This window comes from Sycon ciliatum, chromosome 1, assembly GCF_964019385.1.
Source record: "Sycon ciliatum chromosome 1, ocSycCili1.1, whole genome shotgun sequence".
NCBI classification, from domain to species: domain Eukaryota; kingdom Metazoa; phylum Porifera; class Calcarea; order Leucosolenida; family Sycettidae; genus Sycon; species Sycon ciliatum.
In genome coordinates, this window is record NC_088643.1 from 20,594,113 (window position 1) to 20,621,541 (window position 27,429).

The 27,429-nt window shown below is 45.9% G+C and overlaps 2 protein-coding genes across 2 annotated transcripts; one reads left to right on the top strand and one right to left on the bottom strand.

The window, feature by feature from the left end:
- Positions 1–209: 209 nt before the first annotated feature.
- LOC135821322 (protein kinase C-binding protein NELL2a-like) lies at positions 210–25,128 on the bottom strand. The gene is made up of 5 exons (XM_065334413.1): positions 25,098–25,128; positions 24,584–24,739; positions 14,911–15,033; positions 7,809–8,081; positions 210–368 (listed from the first exon to the last, which is right to left on the bottom strand). The coding sequence occupies exons 1-5, from the start codon at positions 25,126–25,128 to the stop codon at positions 253–255; spliced, it is 699 nt and encodes a 232-aa protein (XP_065190485.1). The 3' UTR covers positions 210–252.
- A 1,029-nt stretch (positions 25,129–26,157) lies between these two features.
- LOC135821413 (uncharacterized) lies at positions 26,158–26,898 on the top strand. The gene has a single exon (XM_065334496.1). The coding sequence runs from the start codon at positions 26,158–26,160 to the stop codon at positions 26,896–26,898; it is 741 nt and encodes a 246-aa protein (XP_065190568.1).
- Positions 26,899–27,429: the final 531 nt, after the last annotated feature.

A 27,429-nucleotide genomic window follows, 5' to 3' on the forward strand; every position in this document is an offset into this window, starting at 1 on the left:
AACTTTCCAAAAATTATGCCTGTGCCACCTTTTAGCTTGGCTCGGCTCATATGATGCTCTCCTAATGTTGTGTCTCAAAAAGATCATTGCTATAAAGTTTTTATGATATTTCAAGTGAAGTGTGACTGTGACAGCCTATAGGCCCATATTTGGTGAATGGATTATAGTTAGACTATGTGTGTACTTTGTACTGGTGGATAAACCAAAGCTAGACTAACTGCCGCCAGGTCTGAGCAATCCAACCCACTGCTTTCACTTACGAGAGCAATTTGTACCATCGTGATAGTAAGGCATTCTACATTCACATTGTCCTGTCGAATTACAGAGGGCATTTTGCTGGCACGTGACCGATGAACAAGCAGCAAATTCTGAAATTAGAAAAAAATCAATGTTGAATGCAGATCCTAATTATGAAAATGTTATTGCCAATATGGTGAAATTGATGTTTTATGAAAACGAATGCTAAGGTGCACCAGTCCACTACTGGTAATCCTAACCCTTTACTGATCTACCAAAAGAGAACCGATACTATAGTACTGGTACGTGTTCCCCTCATTTTCAGGCTTTTGTGGCTAGGAGACAACACTTACCAGAAACTTCCCGCATCTATATACTCAAAATTGTCGAACATGGAAAAGACAACCATCCGTCATGCGTGCTGTTCAAAAACTGGAGTCTCTTGAGGCCGTGTTTGACAAGCATTCTGAGAGTAGCAACAATACCAGTCCAAGCTAGATATTACAGAGGTTTTGCAGTGTAGCGTTTTTTTATTTTATTTATTTTTTTACTATTATTCAAAAACCCAACTCGTAAAATAAATAATTATGTGGACAAAAACAAACAGCTACTGAGCAGGGGCTGCACTGGGCTGCAGTGATGGCGAGGTACCAGGGGCTCCACCGACCAAAGGTCTCGGCTTCAATGCCACAAGCACGCACCAGGAAAAAGAAACAGAAATGTAAAGCAAAGCTAGATCTAGCTATGGGGAAGTAGAATGGGTAAAAGTACCGGTAGGTGTTTAGAAAAATAAAAACAAGATGAAAAGAGATTGTTTATTATCAGTGTTTGGACTGATGTACAATGTACATGTCAACTTCATCAACCAAAACTTATGAACTTTTTTAATAGATCTGAAACGAAACTCCCACAAAAAGTGTAAAGAAAACAAGCTAAAAAACAGAAAAATAATAAGGCACCCATTTTGATAATCCAGGGGATTGCCCACGCCTGGTAAAAGAATAGGCAGAGAAAAGAAAAGAATCATAACAAGTTTTCCATGTATGCAAAACACAGCTGAGCACTCTGAGCAAGGCCAGGTACGCGGATTAGCGGGTCCGGCAAGCGACGAGCTCGAAAAATTACAGGGAATCTGTTGCCCAGGACCAGTTGCTGTCTCTCAGGTGTCGGTAGACCTTTGTCTTGAATGACTGAAAACGTGTTTTGTGTGGGCGCTGCGACAGCAGCCTGTCAGGAAGGGAGTTCCATGCGCCAATACAGCAGTACGGGAACGACCGCTTCACGACGGATTGAGCTGAGACAGGGAGGGTGTCTGACAGTTGATAGGCATGGCTGGTGGCATTATTGTGCTGGTTCCTGGTTCTGGGGTGGGCTGGAGAAACGCGATGCGGTGGCAATACAGCAAGTAGCTGAGGAGGACCAGTAATGGAATGCAATTTGTACATGCACGAGAGAGCAGCAACAGTCCGGCGGACAGCCAGACTGGGGAGAATTGCACCAGGGCCAATGATGCGCAGTGCGCGGCGCTGAACATTATCCAGACGTTGGATGTGGCTGGCTGGCGCGCCCATCCACACAAGCGGGGCATACTCCATCAGGGGCCTCACGAATGCCTTGTAGACAGTCGTTCGGCCAGCTGGCGTTAGAATGTGGGCCGCTCGTTGGAGAAAGCCGAGGCGCTGCTGGGCGCGGATGGTCACGGTCCTGAGGTGACTAGCGAAAGACAATTTGGAGTCAAATCGAACACCAAGCAGTGATATGCTGGTTTCCTCCGGTACAGGGGTACCACCAAACAGGATTTGGGGCAGGTCTAGGTCAGTGCGTCGGAGGGTAGCAGTCATAGCCTGTGACTTGCTGGGCTCGAAAGACACTTTCCACCGGCAACCCCACTCATGCAGGCGGTTTGTGGATACCTGCAAGGTGTGTGCAGCATCCCGAGGGCACTGAGCTGAAGATACTAGACTGCATAGCGTCGTATCGTCCGCGTAGGCCTCAAGCTGAGCATTGCCATCAAGAGTGCATTGAGAGAAAGAGCTCCGAGTGAACAATCCACGCTGATGATCCGTTTGGGTCTACACAATTTTGCTGTCAAACCGTTCCTATTTGAAACACCCTCCTCTACATGTGTTTGGGTGCCCCCTCCTCAGTTATTTAACGCAGTTGAAGACTCAAGAACCTGTCTGCATCATTTGCAACAAATAATATCATAATAAGAAGAGGTTTGTGCGACTTCGATGATAATTGCTTCTGTTCAGCACCTCCATGAGCGACACTGACTTGCGCTGCTATCTGGTGTTCACGTGGTGTCTGTCGCGCTTGAAACGGAGCGTCTCTGTAAGTTTGTTTCCCTGGTGATGTTTTTGCCTGGAGAGCAATATATAAGTGGTGCTCTTCAGGCATAACCTTCCTCAGCCTTCTCAAGCTCAACTGATGAGGGGTTAATGAGCAATGTGAGTATGTACATACGGAAGAGATGACAAGAGGTAGGATGTTTGCTTTGAAATCTTGTCTGGGGTATATTGTCGGAGGCTAAGTGGGGTGCTATTAAAGAAATCAAGTGAAGCATAGATGGGGAAGTCTCCTAGCTGGTTTGCGTGTTGTGGGTAACTCAAAGGTTCGGGGGGAACCTGAGCGTGCGAATGGGTTGTATTCGGGGTAGGTGAATTGCAAAAAGGTGTTGTGTTGCATATCTATGATGCAGGCTATGTGCATGAATGATATGGAAGAGGGTACGGCGGCTGCTGAATGATAGCCATTTGAGCCAGTGGAGCAGTGCGGAGTGGGTTCTGTGTTCAAATAGGGGAGATGCAAACAGAGGCGAGCGGCGCGCCGTTGGATGCGCTCAAGCCGGTTATTGAGGGTTGCGAGGAGGGGTGAGAGGTCAGTGCAAGCATACTGAAGAATACTGTGAATGTAAATTAGATAGATGTAGGAGAGAGCAGAAGTGTAGTCGCAGGAGAAGGAACATCTTCCTGGACGCTTTAGTGATGATGTGGTCAACATGCTAGTTCCAGCATGGATTCTGCTGTACGAGAAGGCCAAGGTGGCGATGCCTTTAAGGGGACAGTGAGGTTGGTATCGTTGAGTCGGAGTGTGATTGATGGTGGTCTGGGAGGTGGCCGGTTGGTGTGGTGAAAGTGGATGACAGTGGTCTTATTTTCGTTGATGCGGAGTTGCCAATCCATCAGCCACTGTGCGGCGGTTGTCATATCTGACTGGAGGTGCTCTTCTGTGGCTAGACATTTCTCATGAGCGGCAATCATGGCAATGTCGTCGGCAAAATGGCTGCACTCAGTGTTGGCATTTATGCAGGCGGTTGGCAGATCGACTGTGTAGGCTGTGAACAAAAGTGGCCCCAAGACAGAGCCTTGGGAGACCCCTGCAGGAATGTTCAGCCAGGTTGATTTGCTGCTCTCCACTGGCACACATTGTCGTCTGTTGGAGGCAATCCACTGGAAGCATTTGCCATCGAGTGCGAGGTGGGTCAATTTAGCAAGCAGTCCTTGGTGCACACCCGGTGAAATGCCTTAGATAGGTCGAAGAAGCAAGCAATACCTGTTTGCCCAGCGTCTCTTTTCTCGGTGATCTGATGGATTAACCGAGATAGCTGCTGTGTGGTGCCATTGTTTGGCCGAAAACCTGATTGGCCGTTGTGGAGGTGAGGTTGGATGTGCTTCGAGATCCGGTCACCAACTATTCTCTCTTGCACTTTCGACGTCACGCTGAGCAGCGATATGGGTCGATAGTTGGAGGGCTTGGTTTAGCTGCCCTTCTTGTGGATCGGGTGACTGTTGCGTCCCTTCACTCTTGCGGGATAGTGCAACGATAGAAGGAGATGTTAAAAAGGATTTCTAGGGACGGCGCAAGTGAACTGGCTGCCTCTTTCAGTAGTCGGGTTAGTATGTCATCACAACCCGGGGTCTTTGACGGGTCAAGGTTAGACAGTAGCTTTGAATCCTCTTGGGCTGTTGTTTCAAGTGTAGTGAGACCAGGTGTATTGGGTGTGGGGACATGAATGGAGAAGAATTCATGCTGGCGCCCTGTAACTGACTGTCGGCTCTGCCAGTTGAAGAAAGCGTTCAGGGTGGTTGTTTCAGCTGGGGTTGAGAGAGTGTGGCCCTGGGAGAGCATGTCTGGCAGAGTAGGTCATTGTGAGGACTGGAGGCCACGCATCAGTTTGTGTAGGTTTGGTGTGGAGTGGCTCGTCCCAGTGCCACTACTTACATACCGGTATGTAGACTTAGCGATTCGGAGAAGGTGAGGTATAGAAGAACTTGTAGTTCCCTGGTCCCTTTTCTATACTACTTCCTCCGCTGCATCGAAATTGTTGCAGTTTGACTTTTGATATAAAACGGGGTATTTACTCACCAGCACTCGTACCAGAGGCAAGGAATCGGACAAAGGCGATAGTCATCAGTATAGGGTGACGGCAAAGTTCTATTTTCTGTTATTAGAAGCTGGAATTTTTGAACTAGACGCAATTTCTTCGCTGATGTCGCTGCGATGGTAATTTCGACTCGCCGAGATCAGTCAGGCGTTGCAGCCTGCACATTTCTCGTCCTTATGGCCATTCACTCAAGCCTCATCACTGTTTTACCTTAGCTGGGGTGAGAAAGACTTCGTGGAACAAGTGGTAGCACTTGGAGAAACATCGAGGGGTCAGCAAAGTAAATGCCTGCAACAACGATAAAATTTGTCGCTCTGGCTGAGACACTCAGTACATGATTGTACCTGCAAGAGCTATGTAGACTCTACACGTAGTGCTAGTGATGCACGCGCAGGTGCCGTACCATGGTAAACGAGTGATGCTAAAAAAGAGGGCGCGCTGGACGTGATAGTACACTTACCTGCATGAGCTCTGACCACACAGCTTAAATAAATGGGCATGCCTCGGCTAAAAAATGTTCTTTTCAAGATCGAGGTGATTCCGCCGACGGTAATCAACCGACCTCGCAACGATCGTGTGTTCTTACTAGGCTCCGTTGGTGGTGAAGTAGAAATCATCCAGAGCTTGTAGACGACAAGCATAGCAGCTCTTGTCCAGGTGGAGAAAGTCAAAGCAGGTGAGATGAGGCGCGACCAACTTTCAACCTTCCTTGAAATATTTCGGAACGATATTTTTGCGTCCATTGACATCAGCAACGACGAGGACTTCATCTCTGCATGAAAACTCTCAGTCCAACTGTCCTGGAACGTTACTCTAGTCTTCAGACTATCATACTGTGTAATAAGTTTTGAATGGCTTAGCTTATGGAGTTGTCAGTAACAAGTGACAAGTCACTAGTCAAACTGCGATAATTTCGATGACGCGGAGGAAGTAAAAATATTCATAAAAAAGTAAAAAAGGACCAAGGAACTGCAAGTTACACTATAATGTCCACTAACACCACCAGTTACTAAACAATCAGCTCATGCTATAACACTGCACGACACTGACCGACGGGACTGACATTCTACAACTAACCGGCTAACAGCTCTAGCTCATCTTTGATATAGCTTAGAACCTTCCAAGTTAGAAGGCTGTTGGAGTGCGCGTCCAATATGTGCTAGAGCTGTTAGCCAATTAGTTGTAGAACGTCAGTACCGTCAGTCAGTGTTTTGCAATGTTATCGCATGAGCTGATTGTTTAGTAATTGATGGTGATAGTGGACAGTATATCGTAACTTGTAGTTCCTTGGTCTTTTTACTTTTTATAAATCAATCCTTGGCTCTCCATCCGAGTTAACGAGAGAGCTTGGAAGGTCAGGGCCGTACGCTATGCTCTTTTGCCTAGCTAGCTCATCATGCATGTTAACTATTGGAAATGTTTTTTTTCATTGATTGGCTACATCAAAATTTCTCTTTGCATTTTAGGGTAAGAGAACACTGTCTACCAACCTGATGACCTAGGCAAAAAAATCACAGGGATGCTATAAATTTTCCATTTCTCCTTTTTTTAAAGACATAAATTGGGATTCGAACCCGCACTGTCGCCCTACATGCATTCCCCGATACACTTCGCAATCATACTCATTCTTCCAAGTTGCTTCGCGTTATGATCTTGCATTTGAAAGCCCTATTTGAATATTGTGGCCAGCTGTTTGTGGCCAGCTGTCTTTGATGGTACAGTACGGGACAGGTGCTAGATACACCTGACATGCCGATGGTACAAATAAACAAACAAACAAACCCGGAATTAATCCTTTGAGGACCAAGGACGAGTTATTTCATCCTCAAAAAGTATGCTGTATTCCCGAGGACGAGGATACTCGTCCAGTTGCATTACACAAAATAGTGCCTGACTCAAAGTACTCGTACGCTGTTGTAGATCGCGCGAATGACTTGGATACTTGCCTGCAGCATCTTCGAACTTGTGGGTGGCGATTCAAACAAAGCTGGGGGGGGGGGGTTCACGAGGTAGTTGGATATATTTATTTGTTTCACCTTCCCGTGGCCAGAGAATATAGGCCAATATGGAGGGAGGGGGCGATAGCCAGCCATGGCTATGTCACGCCCGTTCTTCGATCTCAAATAAAAATTCAAAGAGTGTAGTTGCTATTTTTTGAACTACTATCACAGCATATCAATCTCTCCTTCGTGCTGTTGTCAGTGGTTTTAGATCCTGCGAATGACTTGACTACTTGGCTGCACAGGCTGCAGCATCTTCGATCGCGTGGGTGACGATTCATATGAAGCTCACAGGTCTGCGAGGTGCTAGGAGGTAACGCTCGTCCTTCGAACTCAAATAAAAATTTCAAAATTCCAAAAGTGTAGTTGAAAATGTTGAACGACTATCACATCTATCTCTCTTTTGTTGTGGATCGCGTGAATGACTTGCATGTAGCTTCCTCAAATGCGTGGGTACCAATTCGCGCAAAGGTCGCAGGTCTGCGAGGTGCTAGGAAGTCACGCGCCCTTTGAAAAAATATAAAAATTCAAACTTTTTCAGTAGGTCCTATTTTTGAACTCAACCGTCGCGATCATGGCATGTCGTAATCTCTCATCGGTCTCCTTTCGGAGGCGTACGATACTATATTCATGGACAGCGACAGCGAGAACGAGCCATTGGACTCGAGCGGCGATTCTGAAGACGGAAATGACTCAGATGTTTTTGAAATCGAAAGTGATGGTTCTGACGACGACGAAATTAAGAAAAAGGGAAATCATTAACCACACAGCGAAAAGGCTGCAGCAAATAATATTTTAAATATAACTGAACCGGGTGCAAAATCAAGAAATCATAACAAGCAAAACAAACTAATAATAAATGGTAACTGAAGCCAAATATCATCAGCATAGCCGAACCGGGGAACATGACCCGTGCCACAATCAAGATATGACGCTTTGCTTCTTATTTCGGATGCTACATCAAGTTAGTCAATCTGATGGTAGTAGTCTTGGTCTCCATTTCCCAAAAATTCAAAAGCCCAGTTGCCAGGGCCATAACGTTGTGGAACTGGCCATTTACTAGTACCTTAATTGTAGCATTTTGCCCAGTGGCTGAATGGCATAACTCTATAGCGGTAAAAGGGTTAAGATTCAATGAAAACTGTATTGTGCTTATTACGCTAAATGTATATGTTGTGACCTACCGACACAGACAATGTTGTGTAACTGATCACGTGATGCATCTTCGGTTAGATTGTCTCCACTCAGAATTGACTTTACCACCCAATCAGGTGTCACTAGCCAAACACTATTGTTAATCTTGCCAGAGCTAACTGCGGATGAAATGCAGCCTGGATGGCTCGGGAGTGACAGTCCTGCCTTTGAACAACTAGTTATTGCAATGTCCAGGCTCGTCTTCAAGTGTGCGCTTGTATCTAAAATTAGAAGGCTTTCATTTCCCGCGCATTCGTATCTCTCTGAACATGCAAAAGAGGGCAGATTACACGAAAATCATTATTAACATCTTGGTTTACCAACCAAGCAATGTTTTTATAACTTCATCAGAGACGAAGTAGTGGTTGCGACTTCGGCGATGATGATTTGTAAGAAAGGGTTTGCTCCCCACACCGGAGCTCGCGCTATTCCGCCGATATGGACTTCTCGTGTGCTCTGGATGGCAGTCGTGAGTCAGTCAAGTGTCAAGTAATATCGGCGGAATAGCGCGAGCTCCGGTGTGGGGAGCAAACCCTTTCTTACAAATCATCATCGCCGAAGTCGCAACCACTACTTCGTACTGTTGTGCCCAGCGCGGGCTTGCGACTAGTTGGTTTGGAGGTGACAGCGTTGCGAATGACCGAGGGTCCTCAACGTCTGGTCTCACCGTCCAGGAGCGACACTGACTCACGCTGCTATCTGGTGTTCACGAGGTGTTTATCGCGCTGGAAGCGGAGCGTCTCTGTAACTTTGTATCCCTGGTGATGTTTGTACCTGGAGAGCACTATATAAGTGGTGCTCTTCAGGCACAATCTTCCTCAGCCTACTCAAGCTCAACTGATGAGGGGTGAATTCCCCGAAACACTGTGTATTGAGCAGGGAGTGGTGCTTTCTTGCAGGTTTGCCGAGTCGAAGGTTCGATGGACTTCTCGTGTGCTCTGGATGGCAGTCGTGAGTCAGTCAAGTGTCAAGTAATATCGGCGGAATAGCGCGAGCTCCGGTGTGGGGAGCAAACCCTTTCTTACAATTCATCAGAGACCCACTCATTATTGTTACTGAAACCCGGTTTGCGGAAAAGATGAAGGGTATTGGTGAAAGAAAAACCAAGTCTGAAAAAATTATTAAATAATATTTAAAAAGGAATTGAAAACTTAGAGACCTGTGAATGCAGTTCCTTGGTCTTTTTCTGTAATGCAAATTAAAAACTTTTATTTTCAAAGAAAAAAAGGATGGGCCATGACCCAAGTCGTCACCGCCAAAAGCAACCAGCACTATTCTTTCCGTAGATGTTGGAATCTAGGAATGATGAAGCAGGTATGTTCCAGTGTTCCAATATGTTGGTTCCCATTTGGTTTTTAATTCCCGCTGGTTATGGGAAAATAAATTGGGTTTAATTAAAAAATTAATGCCATTTACAAAATTCTCTTCTCTTTCCTAAACGTAGCATACCACCATTTCTTCAAAGGGGAACTTGAGGTAGCTTGAGGAAGTGAAGTTCATACCAGGGTGTTGTGTAACTGTAGGTGACATTTATAATTTCTTTTTCTTTCATATTATTATTAATTATTATCAGTCTAATCAATTCGTTCGTCGTTGTCAACGTGTGACAAAGTACTGCTTACCTTGAGTCCAAAACACAATTAACGAGTTGCGATAGTTCTTACTACGACGTTGCATGTTGTTTGTAGATTTACATCACGTACATGCAGCTTGGCAAGTTGTGTCACTATGCAATCCAATGCAATGCAATATATTCCACTGCACGTATTTCTCGTAACACATCAATGCTTACTTCGTAGGTGTATAGGTCCGGTCTTGCGTGATAGAGCTTTCTATATGATTGATTCTAAGAAACACCGACATTGACTGATCTTCGAACTGTTTCTTCTTTGTCTGCCCGTGCATTCTGTTCTCAAACAAAGCCTTCGTTCAATGTGTTTATATTTTCGCGCTCTGCAGATTGGTTTGCCTCACGCTCAGCTTTGTTTCCTTTTCTTTGTCAAGTGCATTATTACAACGTATGACTTGTGTACGCACTTATCACGTGACCTTTTGACCGCACGCGCTATGCAGTATGCACGCTCTATGCTAGTGCCTTTGAGCAATCGAAGCGATCCGCTTTTCTTTTTTTCCACGTCGCAGTCGTTCATGATCGCCATCTTTACGTTTGATTTTGAAGCGCGGTTGTATGCTTATGCAGCTGCCTTTTATCATCTTTCGATGATCGCCTTTCAGATTTATCCTTATTATGTATTCTCTCGCCCATTCTCTCACCCACGTTTGGAACGGTTGTCGGTTGTAGCATGCCAATGGTTGGATGCAAGGTTGGTTAGGATTGTTTAGTAACAATTCAGTAACAAGGCCAAGAAGCACAGCCGGGGTGAGGCTGCCAAATCTCGTTGCTATCAGTTCAGCAAGAGAAAATATCAGGTGAGCGGTATAGCGGGGTGAAGAGAACAAGAGAGCATCATGGGAAGAAAAACATTATACGGGTGGATGTTCACAAATAATTTGTGCATTCGATGGTAAAGAGAACAGGCAATTATTTTCTCATGTTGGAATTTTTATATCAGCTTTGGCTTTTTTGTTCATGTTGATCATTTTGGCTTCCTACAATATCTCCAGTGCACCACTTGGTTGCGTAAGAGTAGGCTGATGAATGTGTGATCCCAGCTCATTTGACACTGGGGTTGTGGCATTTTTGTCCATTCAAGCTTCCACGTGCACTTGAACATCAATAAATTATTAGATTTTTCCTTCTGTGGTCTCTCGTCGTGCTCAAGTAGTTGGTGCATCTTTGTTTGAAGGGTGGTTGTTTTTGCTGTGGACTTTTATTTTTCCTCATCAATAGCACGGGCATGATTGCCTTTTCGCCGTCTCATAGGTCCGGTTCTCACAGAAAGATGAAGTAAATTATATGAGGAAATGTATAGAAATAAAGACATGCAAGCGGTAAAAATATATTTAAAATGTTCGTGGTTCCATTAGAACGATGTGTTCCGTTCACTTGTCTCTTCCTGTGTGCTGGACTTTTCGCCTGTTATACAATACATGGTCATGGGCAGTTGCAGCCCCTTGGGCAAAATATTTTGTTCCGACAGTTATGCTGTTGTCCGAGTTGTTCTTCTTTTGTGTATGTCACTTCCATTACACATGGTTTCTATGAGACTTGACCATTGCTGACATTTTCAGAATGCATGAATAGCTTGTCATTGTGTTGGTCTTGCTGAAGATCGTAACCAGTTGTTAACCAGAAGGAAAGAGCTTGACGATGAGCCAGACTTTTGTTTACATGCAATGTCTGTGGCTGCCGAATCTGCTGAATGGTGGGTTGTATCATGTTAGATTGTGTCTTTGGCTTCTGTCCATCATCCTGTCTCCTCCTCGTCCAAATAGTCAACTTGTTACATGGATACACTGTCTATAATATTGATGATACAGATTCCAAAAAGCTGAAAGCTGAATGCGTTCTCACACTTGATGTAACAAAAGGCTCCTGCTGATCATCTCAGACACTTATTTGACAAGGGCGGCACACGAAGTCAGAGTTGGTAGTGAATTAACTCTCTCCCTCTCTATTTTCACTGTAATCGTATCGGGATATTCTTTCACAGTTCCAGCATATATCCTTTTGTGCAGTGCCTGCTCCACCTTGACGCAGCGCCGTTTAGTGGAGTGCCAGAAATGCTCCCCAACTGTTCTTCCCTTCCCAAGATTTCCGTTTTTTGGCACTACACCTCCATAGTGATAAAAAGATAAAGGAGCCATGGGGGGGGGGGGGGGGGGCAACTTCGCGTGGGAGCAGCCGCCCCATCATGTAACATTCAAATTACATGTCACTAGGATATTGATGCAGAAAGTTCCGGTTTTCGACATTCTATCACAAATACCGTACCTGAATTCATTGTGGAATAAACAAGGGGATGACACCTATCTGTAATATTATTAGTATTATTATTATTATTATTTTGCTTGTTCGCGTTGGCATCAACCTGCATAAAGCAGGTATAGCCTTCGCTTAACCCTTTCCATGCCATGGACGCGTGTACGCGTTTTTTTAGTATGAGCCGATTGGCCATGGACGCGTTTACGCGTTCTGCCTACACTGTACAATGTACACTGTACAGTACATGTGTATCGCGCGCTATAGACGAGTGTACAAACTGTCGTAACTCCGTCGAAATATCTCGGACTGCTAAGGTTGAGACACCGCTGGAAAGGTCTTGAGCTCAGCTTTCCAGAGATATAAAGCTCTTCGCGATACGACAAGGTATGACCGAGCGGCGATAAATTGAACGGCCAGAATGCGCAAATTTCAATTTTAGGCAATCGATTCAAATTTTTTGTTCACGACTTCGTGCAGGCTAGGGGATTTCCCCTAGACACAGCGCGTGCGCAGTCAGCTGCAACAAACGCGCTTGAATCTCAGCTTTCCAACGCAGTTTGAATCGTGAAAATCAGTTCACAATGAGCAAGAAGACGAAAGAAATCATGAGAGGCAGTCGTTTTGTTATTTTCAGGCATGGTAGGGGGACTTTGAGAGGAGATGGAAGTGGCTCTGGTATGCCTGTCGCGCTGTGAGTCCCTGAAATGGCTTCCTGTTGTCCAGATCTTTCCAATAAGCCATGGATCGTGAAAGTCCATCAAGGTACAGTGAAATAGCAATAAATTTCGTTCTGATGTGCGCGTGCAGCTTTGAACAGTTGAGCTCAGCGCCTGAACAATGCGTGGCCAACACAGGAAAACATGCTGGCATGGAAAGGGTTAAGCTGCCATAAAAAAGAAAGCTCATCCTAAGCGAGAGGGCTAGAGGAAAAGATAACGATAACGAGATACAGAATACAAAGAAATACAATGAGTTAAACATACGTATACAGTTCAAAACAAAACAGAGCAGAGCCGAAGTTACTAATCGGAGTGACAAATTTTGGTTCCGATTGATCCATCAATCGACAAAGGGACTAATCCGTTAATATTGCAAAGTAGAAACCGAGATGCAGTTGCAGATCTCCAGGCCAGGGCCAGCATATTGCCGATTCTGGATAGGTCTCTGCAGCATTTGATGTGGTAATTATTATCATAATTAGTGATAAAATTGTTAGAGTATCTAGAGTATCTTGTGTAATTGTATCCGATATTATCAGCATGTGAAATCGTTTTACATGGCGGTATATCCATAGCACTATGATCTCAAGCACAGCTAAAGCATCACCACAATTACAGTTGAGGCATGTCGTCAATTGCTCTGTGATTCAGAGCCGGATCACAATATTTTTCCATTGAGCTTCGGACTGCATCGCAACCTTGTCATTCCTTCAGCTAACCCTTTTGCTGCTAAGGACGTATATTTACGTCCTTGAGAATGACAACCCCCATCACCCTCCTTGGTGTGAAAGTGGACGCCAAGTTGACCTTAACGATCACCAACGCTCCATAGCTACCCGTGCACGCTACCAGCTTGGGGTTCTAACCAGAGCCGCCCACATCTTCACCACGGGCGGCCGGACGACTGTATATAAGGCGTTCGTACGATCAACCATATGGAGCACTCGCCTCCTATGTGGATGAGAGCTGCGCAGAGTCACCTCCAGCGTCTGCAAAACGTTCAGTGCCGCGCATTTCAGGTTATTTGCCCTGGTGCACACCTACCCAGCTTGGCTGTCCGCTGTACTGTTGCCTGCCTGTAGAAGCTGCACTACTTTCCTGGTCATTTGTAGGTGCTCTCTGTGTTGCCAGCTCGCCGTATCCCCTCTACCAGCCCCAGAACTCGCAGCAAGCATGGTAGCACCAGTGGCCATGACCAACAGCTCCAACACCAGTTGCCTTCATCATCCCTCTGGCACTTAAGGGCTCGTTCCCACACTGCAGTATCAGCGATTGGAACTCCCTCCCTGCCGCTCTTCTGCCCTAGCCTCCACACAGCAAGAGAACGCAATCATTCAAAATGTTTATCGCCATCTTCGCAGCACAATCTGGCTCTGGGGAGTCGATTCGCTATGAATAGTATGATGCCAATTTGATGACAATTTTTTCCACACACTCGCTGATGTTAAGCTTTGGGATTTTCATTTTTCTGACTTGTACAGCTCTATCTTCTTTTTTTCTTCTTCTTTTTGTGCGTGTTTTTGGCCGTGACACCTAGACATTAGGTTGGCAGAGCCATCAGTGCCCCACCATCACTGCTGCGTCTCGGTGCAGTGCGTGTGCATTAGTTGTCACGTTTGTCCTAGTCTCCGTACCATTGTCTGTCCTCATTCTTGGAGCTGGTAATGTGAACATAGTAAAAAAGTAAAATATAACATATAGTGTTGAAGAGAAAACTCTTAGCCACCGACTGCAACAATCATCAAAGCCACACGAGAAAGGCCCGCGGAGTTATGGCGCTCGACGGCTACACAGCTTCACACGGCCAGACCAATAATTATTATTTTTGCGCGATGCGTGGGTGCTCGGGTTTTTTTCCTGAATTTTCGCCACTTGGTGCCATGGCAACCGCCAATTAAATCGCATATCATTATGAGCATATGCAAGCCTCACTAACATGGCGAGCAACCCCAGAGATGAGGGCACTACCGGTCATGCATCCATTGTGCACAACTTATGCATATTATGCACAGCTTACAAAGGAAAAATATAACCCAGGAACCCTTATGCAAGCGGTTAACTACTTATTGATTTTGAACGGTTACATAGCCGGTTAAACTAGGTAACAGCTCCACCCCTAATATAAGTTCACCTTTGAAACTAACATCCACTCCAACATCATCGCAAGTTAAAGAGTTCTATTCAGCACTCAATCTGCGGACAGAACTGTTTCATCCTTTTGTATACTCATCAGCACAGCACAGAGAAAATGAGGCCCAGGCCGTTTTACCGTATTCAGTATAAAAACCTATATAAACTTGTATAAAAGAAGTATTTTTTAGAGAAAACTTGGAAAGCCTAGAAAAACGGGTTCTCTCCCCAAAATTGATCTATACTTCAAAAGGAAATTTTGGCCGGAATACGACAGATCCAAGTGTTTTTTTCCCTTCCATGACAAAATTATTCAACTGCTTGCTAGTTTAAGGATGCTCTTTTCTACACACTTACGTGAACAAAGGCCATTTGACCAATTAGAATTTTTGTTGCAACATACAAAGGACCCGTTGGTGTTGTAACATGTATCCTGTTCATTGCAAAAACTACCATTTGATATAGCGCATTCATCTATATCTGAAAATCAAAAGAGAGAAATTGTAACAACAATACCGTGTGGTTATACGCCATTGTTACACAGCTCAGCATAATGTGGTAGCGTAAGTGCAGTCTGGCGGCGGAATCTCATATCTTTTTGTCATAGTCCCACCATTATTCACACCTTGTTTGAGTGTGAGTGTGGGTGCGAGCATTTTGTTACTTCTGCCCGTACAAGAGGCTGGTTTCAAAAAAAGAAGAAAAAAGGTGTGGGTGTGAGTGCAGTGACATTATATTTTAGAAATATTGCAACAATAAAATAATATACTTTCACATTACGGGTATTTGGTATAACCCCACACCAGTCATTGTTGAATATTCGATAATAGCGTGGATTTCCCAAAAATATATTTCTATTTTTGTTATCCTCTCCCATGCCGTTGTACATAAGCGACTTGCCGCGGATATGTCAATACTACCGCTACTACTATATTGGTATCAAGAATGTGAATGTAGACAGTTTCTAGAACTTTCAACTGCTTGAAACTACTTGCAGAATGAATAACACTGAACCAAGAATCATCATGTTTCTCACGACACACTGGGTTAGACAACAAATGCAATTTAATTGCCAAAGTAAAAAAAACAACCCAGCACGCAGAACAAACCTTAATGTAAATGAAGACGAACACCGTGTCAGAATGGACTAGGATAGAGAGCCAAGGATAAATTTATCTTCTAGTTTCTTGGCCCTTTTTTAATTTTTTACTATAAACACTGTGTTACATCTTTATTATCAGCAATTACCGGTACTCCGCACGCAGACAAAGTCAACACGCCAAAGCTGAGAAGGAGCAAACGGCTGGCAGCAGCTCGGTTTGCAAGAGATGACGGCGAAGATGCATGAAACTCTCCGGATCTGGATGATGCCAGCAGAATAGTTGACGTCTGTCAGGTGCTTGGCAATGACAAAGGAAGACCGTTCAGAAAGAGAATGCGACGACAGCAGGAGGAATATGGAAGCGAAGATGTGACGACGACGAACAGACTCATGACAAACTAACTCATCCTCTGCGTCCCGGGTTTCGGCACCATGTTGTTACGGAATCTCAGCCATTCCGTTCCCCGGGACGCAGGACACAAGGGACAAGACTTGTTTGTAACATTATATATTTTGACATTACGGAAAAGCATACTGCTCTGACAGAGACGAACAAGAAGACTGACAAAAGGACTCTCGACTACAAAATCGCGCATGCTCATATCACACATGCACGCGACTAGACGATACAATTTGGGTAATGCCATCACACAGGAAAACAACACATCATTTCACAACAAAGTAAAGAAATACGCGGCAAGGCAACGGCCCGATAGCTCGTTCCAACAGGTGTTTGTGTTAAAAGTCTGCTGAGGAGCTTCTGCGGGTACTTGTATCCGTTCTTCACAAATACGAGCATAGAAAATTAAGTTCCTGCCGTTTAACAAGGTTACGAACTAAGTTAGACTTGTACTGGGAAGTGCAAAACGAGTCAAACATCATGTATTGCGCGGTGAAACGGGTTTAGGGTATACCGTAGTTAATACACCAGTCTGGGTCTTTTCGACTAACACATCCAGAAAAGATAGCTTATTCGACTCTTCATGTTCACACGTAAATCTTAGTGCAGGATGGATTGCATTCAGTTTCTTTCTTTATTAAAATGTTCTCCGTAGATTCACCAAATCATTCTTCTCCTCAACGACATAGATTTACTGTAAGAATACTGGAAATCAGAGCGACAACGCTCAGAAAAAACCTACACACGGATTTCCCTCTACTGTACAAGCCATTATTCTAACGAGGTGCATATATAACGATTTCCCAAAATCGACTGGTTTACGTGTACCAAAGATAACGATTCGCACTTATTCTCAACGCTCAATAGGACAGTATATGTATCGATTTTTGTATAACGATTTCTATTTTAACGACAGATTTCTCCTCGTTAACTCGTGGGAGTTAGCACTTCGTTATAAATATGGCTTTTACAGTACTTGACCGATTTCAAAATTTCTTTCCATAGATGTCCGCATACTTGGCCGTCAAAGCAGCCCTGCAATTTTCAACGCCGTAGATAAAACGGCTGCTGCCAAGGAACCCTTTAAAAATCGCCCAAATATTGCAATATTTCGAATTTTCTGTAATTCTGATTGGCTGCACGTCCCTGACACGCACGTGCTGCGTGCGTGATGCATCAAAAATGGCTGCGATGTTGTTATGTCTGGCCCTAAGGGCCCACACACAGCATTACTCAGGTTCGTACAGTTATTGTAATAATCAAGGAACAGAAAGACAAGGAAAAGAGAGCTCACATTCTCGGACCTAGTCCAGCACAGCAAGCATGCAAAACCAGCCACGAGCCCAGGCGCGCATGCGCGCCTTATCACATCACGTACACAGCAATCGCCCCCCAAGAATTTTTCCCGGGGTAAAATTATAACATAAGCAAAGAGGCACTCAAATTTGGCGCCGACAGATATAGCTGTTGACACTACAACGGCCAGATAATACAAAAGCAAAAAAGTTCAAAAACATTGCACACATAATAATTATACTTATAACAGTTACTGCAGCTTCCAGAATAGTCCATGAGAGCTGAGCTATAGATCGAGGTAGGAATGACAGATAAAGTCAGCCAATATTGCATAGCGTTGGGGAATTAGATCAGATCGGAAAAGGAACCATGCAAATGTTTCAATGAATTAAACGAAAACAATCTTATGTGAAGACTGTTCGTCATGACCTACATGTAGAATATTCATCTGGCCCAGAAATGTCCACTTCCTACACTCAGGCCGCATCAGATCAAAGTAACAGGACAAGCAATACATACTCAAAGGCAATAGTACGGATACTTAGCAGTTCTCAATCAAGCGCTTGGGCGCGGAGACATGTCGGTCGGAGCGACGCAAGGGTGCCGGTGCAACAACACTGGGAGCCGTCTCGACTCCAACGGCGTCTGCTGCTGGGGCTAGCGTATCATCCGGCCTGACAGCGCTACTGTTGCTACTAGCGTCCGGAAGTGGTAGAGGAGAATCTAGCACTGTCGGCGGGTCACTGGTCGGTGTAGGCAGCTGTGCGACCGCCTGGTCCGCAGAAGACGAAACGGGTACTTGGCCAAACTGCACCGCCCGCAGTCGTAGTTGGTCCCTATGGCGCTTCCAGACGACATCATCCACCTGTACTCCGAAACTGTGAGGGCTGTGGATATGCACTACAGTAGCTGGTACCCAAGTTGCTCCACGACCAAAGTTCAGGGCGAACACAGCGTCACCGGTGTTAAACTTTGGCGTAGTCAAGCTCTCCTGGTACACCTTGACCTGCCGATGACTCTCAGACTGCCGCAATGCACTGAGCCGGATTCTCGGTTGCCGGCCCATTAACAGCTCCGCCGGCGTCTTCCCACTGGTGGTCGGCGTTGTTCGATGCGCTAAGAGAAACCGGTCGAGCCTGACGTTGAGTGGTTCACCAGTATTCGACATTTCTTTCATCTTCTGCTTGAAGACGCCAACGTAGCGTTCGGCGAGGCCATTAGTTGCTGGATGACCTGGCGCCGTTGTTGTGTGTAGAATGCCATTGCCATCCAGGAACGCCTGGAATTCCGCACTCGTGAACTGACTGCCGTTATCTGTAACCAAGTGCTCAGGCAAACCAAACACAGAAAACAGATGGCGTAAAGCAGAAATCGTGGTCGCACTGGTTGCATGAGCCATGGGTATTACATCCAAGTACTTAGAGTAAGCATCTACCACCACCAAGAACATTTTTCCCAGAAATGGCCCGGCAAAATCAATGTGTATCCGTTTCCATGGACCCGTCGGCCATGACCAAACACCGGGTTTTGCCGGTGGGCATTTGGCATTCTCTTGGCATTGCAAACACGCATTGACTTTAGATTCTATATCCTGGTCAATATTGGGCCACCACAAGTAGCGCCGGGCCACTTGCTTCATTTTCACCATGCCAAAATGCTCTGCATGCAGATCTCGTAGCAAGAGCATTCGAAGTGAGTTAGGAATCACCACCCGGTTGTCCCATAACAAGATATCATTCTCCACAGACAATTCCATTCTCTTGCTAGCATATGCCTTGAGGTCTTCCTCAATTTCAGCAGGCCACCCATTAACCGTATAGCGAATTACTTTAGCCAATACAGAATCCTTTGCCGATTCTGCTCTCACCACAGCTGCTTTGATTATTGAGTCGTTCTCGATAAGCAAGACCTGTACCGTGACGGTCTCCTCCTCGCTCGGTGACACAGATTGCATTGGTTGTCGCGAGAGAAAATCCGCATGGACGTTTTCTTTCCCCGCGAGATACTGCATTTCGTAATCATATGCCGCCAGTTGCAATGCCCATTTCTTGATTCGATTAGAGGCGAGAGTGGGGACATCCTCGTGATTTCCCAGTAACTTCAAGAGTGGCCGATGATCAGTGACCACTATGAACTCTCTACCGAGTAGGTACTGGCGAAATTTGGTCACTCCGAACACCACAGCCAATGCTTCTCTTTCAATTTGAGCATAGCGTGACTCTGCTGGGGTCAGCTTACGCGACATGAATGCGATCGGTCGTAATTCACCATTCTCCTGCTTCTGCAGTAGGACTGCGCCAAGGCCCACTCCCGAAGCATCCACTTGCAACACTGTTGGCCTTTGTAAATCATAGTGTGCCAGTAGGGCTTCTGAACACATAGCATCTTTCAATTTGCCAAAAGCTTGCTCGTGAGTGGTCTCCCAGTGCCATTTCCCACCCTTTTTCAAGAGGTCGTACAAAGGAGCTGCAATTTCTGCGAAATGAGGCACAAACTTCCGCACGAAATTTGCAGAACCGATGAAAGATTGCAATTCGGCAACATTCTGTGGTGGTTTGGCCATTTTCAGTGCCTGTATCCTGGCTGTTGAAGGGGAGACGCCCTGCCCACTGATCGTGTGACCTAAGTAAGAGAGTGCCTCAGCCATGTAACAGAATTTCTCCGGATTCAATTTGAAACCTTTCTCATCCAGTCGATGGAGTACCCGGTCCACGTTTTCCTCATGGATTTCATCATTTTCCCCGGTACACAGCACATCATCAATGTACCCGCCGCTGCCTGGTAGCGCAACCAAGGTTTCTTCCATTACCCTTTGGAAAATGGATACGGCACTGTGGAAACCAAACGGTAAGCGTTTGTACTGGTACAGGCCCTGAATTGTGTTGATGGTGGTGTATTTCCTGCTTTCCGGTGCTACCTCTAGCTGGTGGTATGCTTGGGACAAGTCGAGTTTGGTAAACTTCCCTCCCGGGCCCAACTTGTGCAACAATTCCTCGAGGGTGGGGAGTGGGTACTGTTCACATTCTGAATGCTTGTTAATAGTCCCACTGTAATCTGCGCAAATCCGTAATCCTCCTCCTGGTTTCTCTACTTGTACCGTTGGTGAGGCCCATTCGGAATGCGTCACTTTCTCAATCACCCCATCAGCCTCGAGTTTGTTCAACGCGTCGATGTACCGCTGTCGAATTGCTAGAGGTACTGGTCTTGCTCGTTTGTAGACCGGTTGTTCATCTGACACGTGCAGCTTTACTTGCACCCCTTGCACCGTACCCACAGTGGAGTTGTCAAACAGATTCGGGTATTTCTTAACGAAATCGGTAGTGGATTGCCCGCCAGTGCCCACTTTGAATATAGATTTCCATGGCAAAGTAAATCTGGACAAGACATCCCGGCCTAAGAGAGAAGGACCATCACATTCAGTAACTCTGACCAGAACATTCTCCTCTACACCACCCAAAGCCATTTTCATTTCGATTTCACCCAGACATTTGATTGGATTTCCTGTGTATGTAGATAGGGTGATGCTGGATGGTACCAGCTCAGACACGGAGCCATTGCATTTCAGAAAATCATTTTTTCCTAGCAGTGTGACGGTGCTACCCGTATCAATTTCCAAGTGCACCTGGACCCCATTTAGCTCGACAGGCGTAGTGTACGGTGCTACAGCTCTGTCACTCATGGTGGCATTCACATTCAACATCGGTACAGAATCATTACAAGGAACAAGCTCACCGGGGTTTGATGTTGTCCCGACATGCTTGACGGACCTGGCCGCTTTCTTCTTTAGGCAGGCTCGTTCGATGTGTCCCAGTTTGCCGCAAGCACGACACTTCGCAGATTTGAAGTGGCACTCATCCGGTCGATGTCCCAGCTTGTCACAGCGGAAACAGGGCTTGTCAGATTTGAACGTGGCGTTGTCGGCGAGCCCCGGCTCTCCGCGTACTGCATGAACCTGCGTTGAAAACTTCTCAGACTCGCGGAAAGCTGTCTCATGAGCCGTGGCCATGTCGACAACCTGCTGAAATGTTGTCGTCTCCTCAGCCTTCGCCAGGATTTCCTTCGTCGTGCCGGTAGAACCGATCGCAGTGATGAACTGGTCACGCAAGGCCCTGTCGAGACAAACTTGCAGTCCATGGCTGCCCGTTTCAATCGAGCCGCGAACATGATCGCAGACTCGCCCTCCTTCTGCAGGGTTTTCTGAAATTGATAGGTGGCAGCAACTATACTGATCTTGGGCTTGAAATAATCACAGAGGAGCTTCAGCAACTCTTCGAACTTCTTCTGCCCTGGTTTATCTGGGAGGCACAAATTCTTCAATGTGGAATAAACCTGACCGGATAGTTGACTAATCAGCACGGCGCACTTTTTCTTGTCTGCCGCTGCCTGTACTGTCTCGGTTGCATCGTCTGCAACTTGGCCAATGTCATTAGCCAGAAAATGAAAATTGAGTCTCTCTGCATACTCGTCAAAATCCCCAGTTTCGAAAATTTCTAATCTGGAGTTGCGTCCTGCCATCTTCGTCGCCAATTGTTATGTCTGGCCCTAAGGGCCCACACACAGCATTACTCAGGTTCGTACAGTTATTGTAATAATCAAGGAACAGAAAGACAAGGAAAAAAGAGCTCGCATTCTCGGACCTAGTCCAGCACTGCAAGCATGCAAAACCAGCCACGAGCCCAGGCGCGCATGCGCGCCTTATCACATCACGTACACAGCAGATGTCTAAGTTCATGTACACATATGCTACCCCTGCAGTTTTAACCCTTTCTATGCCGGGGCCCCTTTTCTCCAATCGGCCGGCTGTCCAGTGCACTGACTCTCTTGGTATAGTTTGTGCGCACAGCTCTGAATGGAATTTATTCTTATTTCACTCCACAATGATGGATTTTCATCATCCTGGGCTCGTTGGAAAGATCAGGACCAAGCGAATCCATCATGGTAGATCTCAGCAACATAGACACACCAGGGCCACTTCCATCTCCTCTTCCTCCCACTCCACCGTGCCTCGGAACGGCACAACAACTCAATATCACGTTCTTGTTCGGCATCTTGCCCAAATAATAATTCAACTGATTTTCACGATTCGAACTGCGCTGCAAAGCTGAGATCCAAGCGCTTCATTTGATTTCCATCACGCATGCGTCATGGCAAAGGGAAATCCCCTAGCACGCTCCAAAAAACTGCGAAATCATGAACAAGTCAAACATAAGTAGTCAAAATTAATATAATTATTGCGTATTTGACTAAGCAGTGAAATACGCGATGTATTTGACCGCTTATGTATCAGGGAAATTAGTGAGGTCAAATACTAAGAAGGCGATAATACAAATAATCTACGTGGAGATAAAAGTTTAATAATAGCTATGAAAAGTATGAATACCGCAGACATCACCACGCAACATGACAATTTGTTCAAGGTTTGGTTTGTGTGTGTCTACCACCAACACAAGCAAGTCGAACACACGGTGCAGAGGAAGAGTGGTGGATCACTAAGCCAACCGAATGTGCCTTCTCCACCTTTGCCCTTGCCGCCACCGGAGCCACCACCAGTGCCGTTGGTGGGCTGGGGTTGGGAGGAGTCGGCAACAACCACAGTACCGCCAATCACAGAAATTGATCCCATTTCTTTGACACAGTATCCGGCTGTGCGGACACCGCAGCACCCTCCAGCGCTTGATCCGTGGGTCCAGAGACCACGGAGGTCGACCGCGAATTATTCAACCGAAATATATGCTAGGAATGGCCAAGGCCCACGCGGAGCATCGAAGGAGACCGGAAGCCGAGGGCAAAACGGAACAAAATCTCGGGACGTAGATGATGTAAGGACAGTGGCACGGGACAGACGTAGGAAGGAGAACATGGATGGTATCAGACGACTGACTGGTGGTGAATATGAGTTGGGTGATGATGCGGCGGATGACGAGGATACAGATGACGACGAGGCGGACGACGGCGAGGATACAGATGACGACGAGGCGGGTGATGACCAGGCGGCGGATGACGACGAGGCGGATGACGATGAGACGGCTGGTGGTGATGGTGATAAAACGGACGAGGGAAGAGTCAGGTGGCAGGGAAGGTGATGGAGCTGATGAGGGTGAAATTCGTAAGAAGTCAGCTGTGTACTAGCTTTTGTTATCTCGTCCCGATTGTTTGAGTGTTTATGATGATTCCCACTTTTCTGTACTGTGTCGTGCCCGTTATGTCCAGCAGTTGAAGGTCCTTGAAGCTGCTTGTATTCGTACTCATAAGCCCGATTTGTGTAAGCAAAAAGATGTTTTAGCACTTAGGTTATTTTCGTGAGTTTGCACCCCGTGTTCATGAGTTGTTTCTGCACTGTTCATGCCCGGTTGTCACACTTACTCTTTATTTTAGTTCTCACTTTTTGTAATACTTACCACAAGTTACCCGTCATGTGTCACACTTCTTTGGATTTTTAACCTTTGTTTTTTCCTTGATCTCTTTAGTTCCGTATTTGCACTGATGATCGGAGCGTGAAAATCGATTTTGAAAACACACAAAACCAAACCTTGAACAAATTGTCATGTTGTGTGGTGATGTCTGCGGCATTCATACTTTTCATAGCTATTATAAGGCGATAAAAGATACATATTATTGGAACACTACACATGGCAGAACAACAGAGACCAAAAATCCTTCTCGTGTTTCAAAAACACTCATCAGACTCCGACAGACGATAAACCATAATAATGCTAGTCGCTAGCTGCTAGCATGAGTGATATAGACAAAGGTTCTGTTGAGCACTTTCCCCTGAGCTGCATACAATGGACCGACCAAAACGGATGGACATCGACTACTCGCTCAAGAACGTACCTATAACTAGCGAACAGCATTATTATGGTTTATCGTGTGATGAGTGTTTTTTGAAACACGAAACTCGGAGTCACGAGAAGGATTTTTGGTCTCTGTTGTTCTGCCCTGTGTGATAAGCTCTGCCCCTTTTTGAGGTGTTGAGCACTGTTTGCAGCAAAGTCTACAGACACTTTGTCCATTATTGGAACACGAAACTTATTATAGTGTTACCATAAGGATGAACAAGAAACGGGGTGACACTTCCATGGAAAGTTCATTGTGTGAGTGCACATTTCCTGGAGTTATCTTTTGAAACCAAGACTTTCCTACTTGCTGAATGACACTACATCTAAATCCGAATGGGAAAACATTTTCGAGTATAATACACGACCACAAATATAGAATCACATTGGACTAACCTTCGCAAACGGCAGTGAACTCCCAAGCTCCAGTTGTCTGGTTGCATTTGGGAGTATTGGCATCACGCACTGGTCTATAGCCCTGGGAGCAAGTCACATTTCCGGTGTCTGAAATAGACTCATAGCCCGTTGCATGTTTGTCCTTCCAGGAGCACGCTGATGCATTAAACAGAAATTCAGAATTGGCATCAATAGATATGAGGAGGACCAATGATGCTTGAGTTGTCACGGTGTACCATACTATAGAGCTTTGTACTATGTTGCTTGTCTTGTCCATTCTAACTGCCTTATACAGGCCAGCCACCAACTTAAGAGACAGTGTCTGTAAAACCGAACAAATTACACCCGACATGGGCACATTTCCGATATCGCGAGGTGTGTGCAATAAAGAGCTAGACGCGCAACCACATGTACAACAAGTCCGTCAAGACTAACGCCAAAGTTGTCTTCATCAAGTTGATCCGAAAGAACTTCGCGCCCGCATCCCCACTGGCAATTGTTTTAACAAACATACCATAAAGATCAGCTATAGCTGCCTCCCGCATGTCGTCGCCTTTATCAAGGGCCACAACAGAAGCAGGCTAAACCCGCCCCAGCAGGCAAGCACTGCAACTGATGGAAAAAAGAAGAATGCCCCATGCAGGCCGCCTCGTGCCAGGCAGCTTGCACCGTATACGAAGCCGCAGAGGGCACCGAAAACAAAGAATATAGTGGTCTCTCAGAGACACCATTCAAGGTACGACAACCACAAGCTGTCAATGCACCATGTGAAATATCAACAAAGCACGGAGCTTTTGAGCCACTAATGGTAACTGCAAAACGAAGGAACAGAACACAGCATCGTGAGGAAGAGGGCCAGCTCATACAGCCCAGCCTCCAAGCGCTGCAACTTGTGCCTGGCCGAGAAGCTGGACATTATCACTGCGGATAAAAGCACCCTCCTGAATTCGCGGTGAGAATTCGTCGCGAAGCGCAGGCACAACAGCAAGTACATGCTAGCCAAGTATACGGGCGTTACATAGACTCTCTGTTAAGTCCCACGCGGAAAGCACCTCCAGAATCTTACAATCTTATCACTGCCCCCTTTTCCGAATCACTTCTCTAATTCAGACCTTCCAGCAACCGATGCGTTGACTCGATCCACATCTAGTCACAGCAGCTCACACAATCATTCTTGAAGGCTGTATATGAATGCAATGTGCAACTTCCTCAAAAGAGTGCCATAGTGTGCCTATATAGCGATCAGCATGGCGATAATGGTGTCAGCAAGCTGACAAGAGACACAAGCGAAATACATGAGAATCCAGAAGAAGTGTCAGTGGCAAGGACCAGCGCCTGGAAAATGCTACAACAACGCGAGCCCAGATTTGCCCGGTAAGCCTTGGCAGGAGATTGTTATTGATACTCTTGAACTTGGTTCTGACCGCAGTGGGCGTTTTCATTGTGTTCTTGTGATTGTTGATGTGTTTACTAAATGGGTCGAGGTTGTTCCCCTACGTGCGCATGATGGTCAGTCAGTTGCTGAAGCTGTGACCGATGTTTGTTTGAAGTGGGGCTCCCCAGAAGTTGTTCGTATGGACAATGGTACTGAATTTGTGAATGGCATTGTCGAGTCATTGTTTCGTGTGTTTGGCACGAAGGTGCGTACTGGTGCAGTTAGGCATCCCCAGTCTCAGGGTTCTGCTGAGCGATTTAATCGCACTTTGTTGACCCTCATTCGCAAGATGCTCGACTCCTCGAGTGATTGGAAGTCTGAGTTGCCTGTGCTGTTGCACTACTACCGTACGCGACTCCATGCCGCGATTGGTGTGTCCCCAATGGAAGCTATGTGTGGATGGCTTCCACGTCAGTTAATTGTTGACGAGTCTGCTGTTGGTTCTAGCCTTAGTGTTTGGGTGGACAGCCTTGCTGGTCGGTCTGCTCGTATTCGTGACTTTGTCGAAGCTGAGTTGTCGTCTCATGATTTTGTTGAGGGCAGCGCTTCCAATCCATATGCTGTCGGTGATGCTGTTTTGCTCCGTCACCCCGCTCGTTCGCAGAAGCGCTTGCCACCGTTCGAAGCTGGGTGGAAGGTCACCGAGATCCTTGGTCCTGGTTCCGTGCGTGTGTGTCGTTCTGTGGATGGTTTTGATCAACAGAAGTCTGTTAACATTCAGTTGATTAAACCTGCTGCTGAATCTGTGTTGTCGTGTGAGTCTGGATCTGTGCCTGCATCGCCCGCGCAGTGTGATCTCGATGTTGAGCAGTTGGCTGTCGCCGATCGTAGTCTGCGTAACCGTCGTCATATCCAACGCCCGAGTCGCTACATCGATTGACACTGTGTTACCTGGGGGACTGGTGTAAATATAGAGATAACACTGTGGTAAATCGACTGCTTGTATTGTTACAAAAGTTCTGACGATATTAGTTATTTGATTGTATTCTTACTTTGTAGCTGCGTCCAGGCTCGTTGGAATTCTCATCACGGACTCCATTCTAGTTTCGAAGAGATATATATTCTTGTGCAATTGTTCTCAAACAAATTCCTCGTCTTGTGCATTTGTTCTCAAACAAATTCTTCGTAGTATTTGCAGTACGTAGTCTCGTGCTCTTTGATTTGTTTGACTCGCGCGTGACTTTCCTTTCTTTTCTTTTTTGTCATGTATGACGTATCGGTATGACGCGAGTGTGTACGCACTCTGTTTATGACCACGTGACTGCATGCTCACGTGGAACTACTGTCAGTAGGCTAGTGCATTTTAGCGACTGCAGCGATCCGATCTTCTTGCTTCAGCGCTGTTTCTTCTTCTTCACTTATGTCTTTTCTTTGGTCGCTGCACTAGTTTGTGATTACCATGATTACGCGT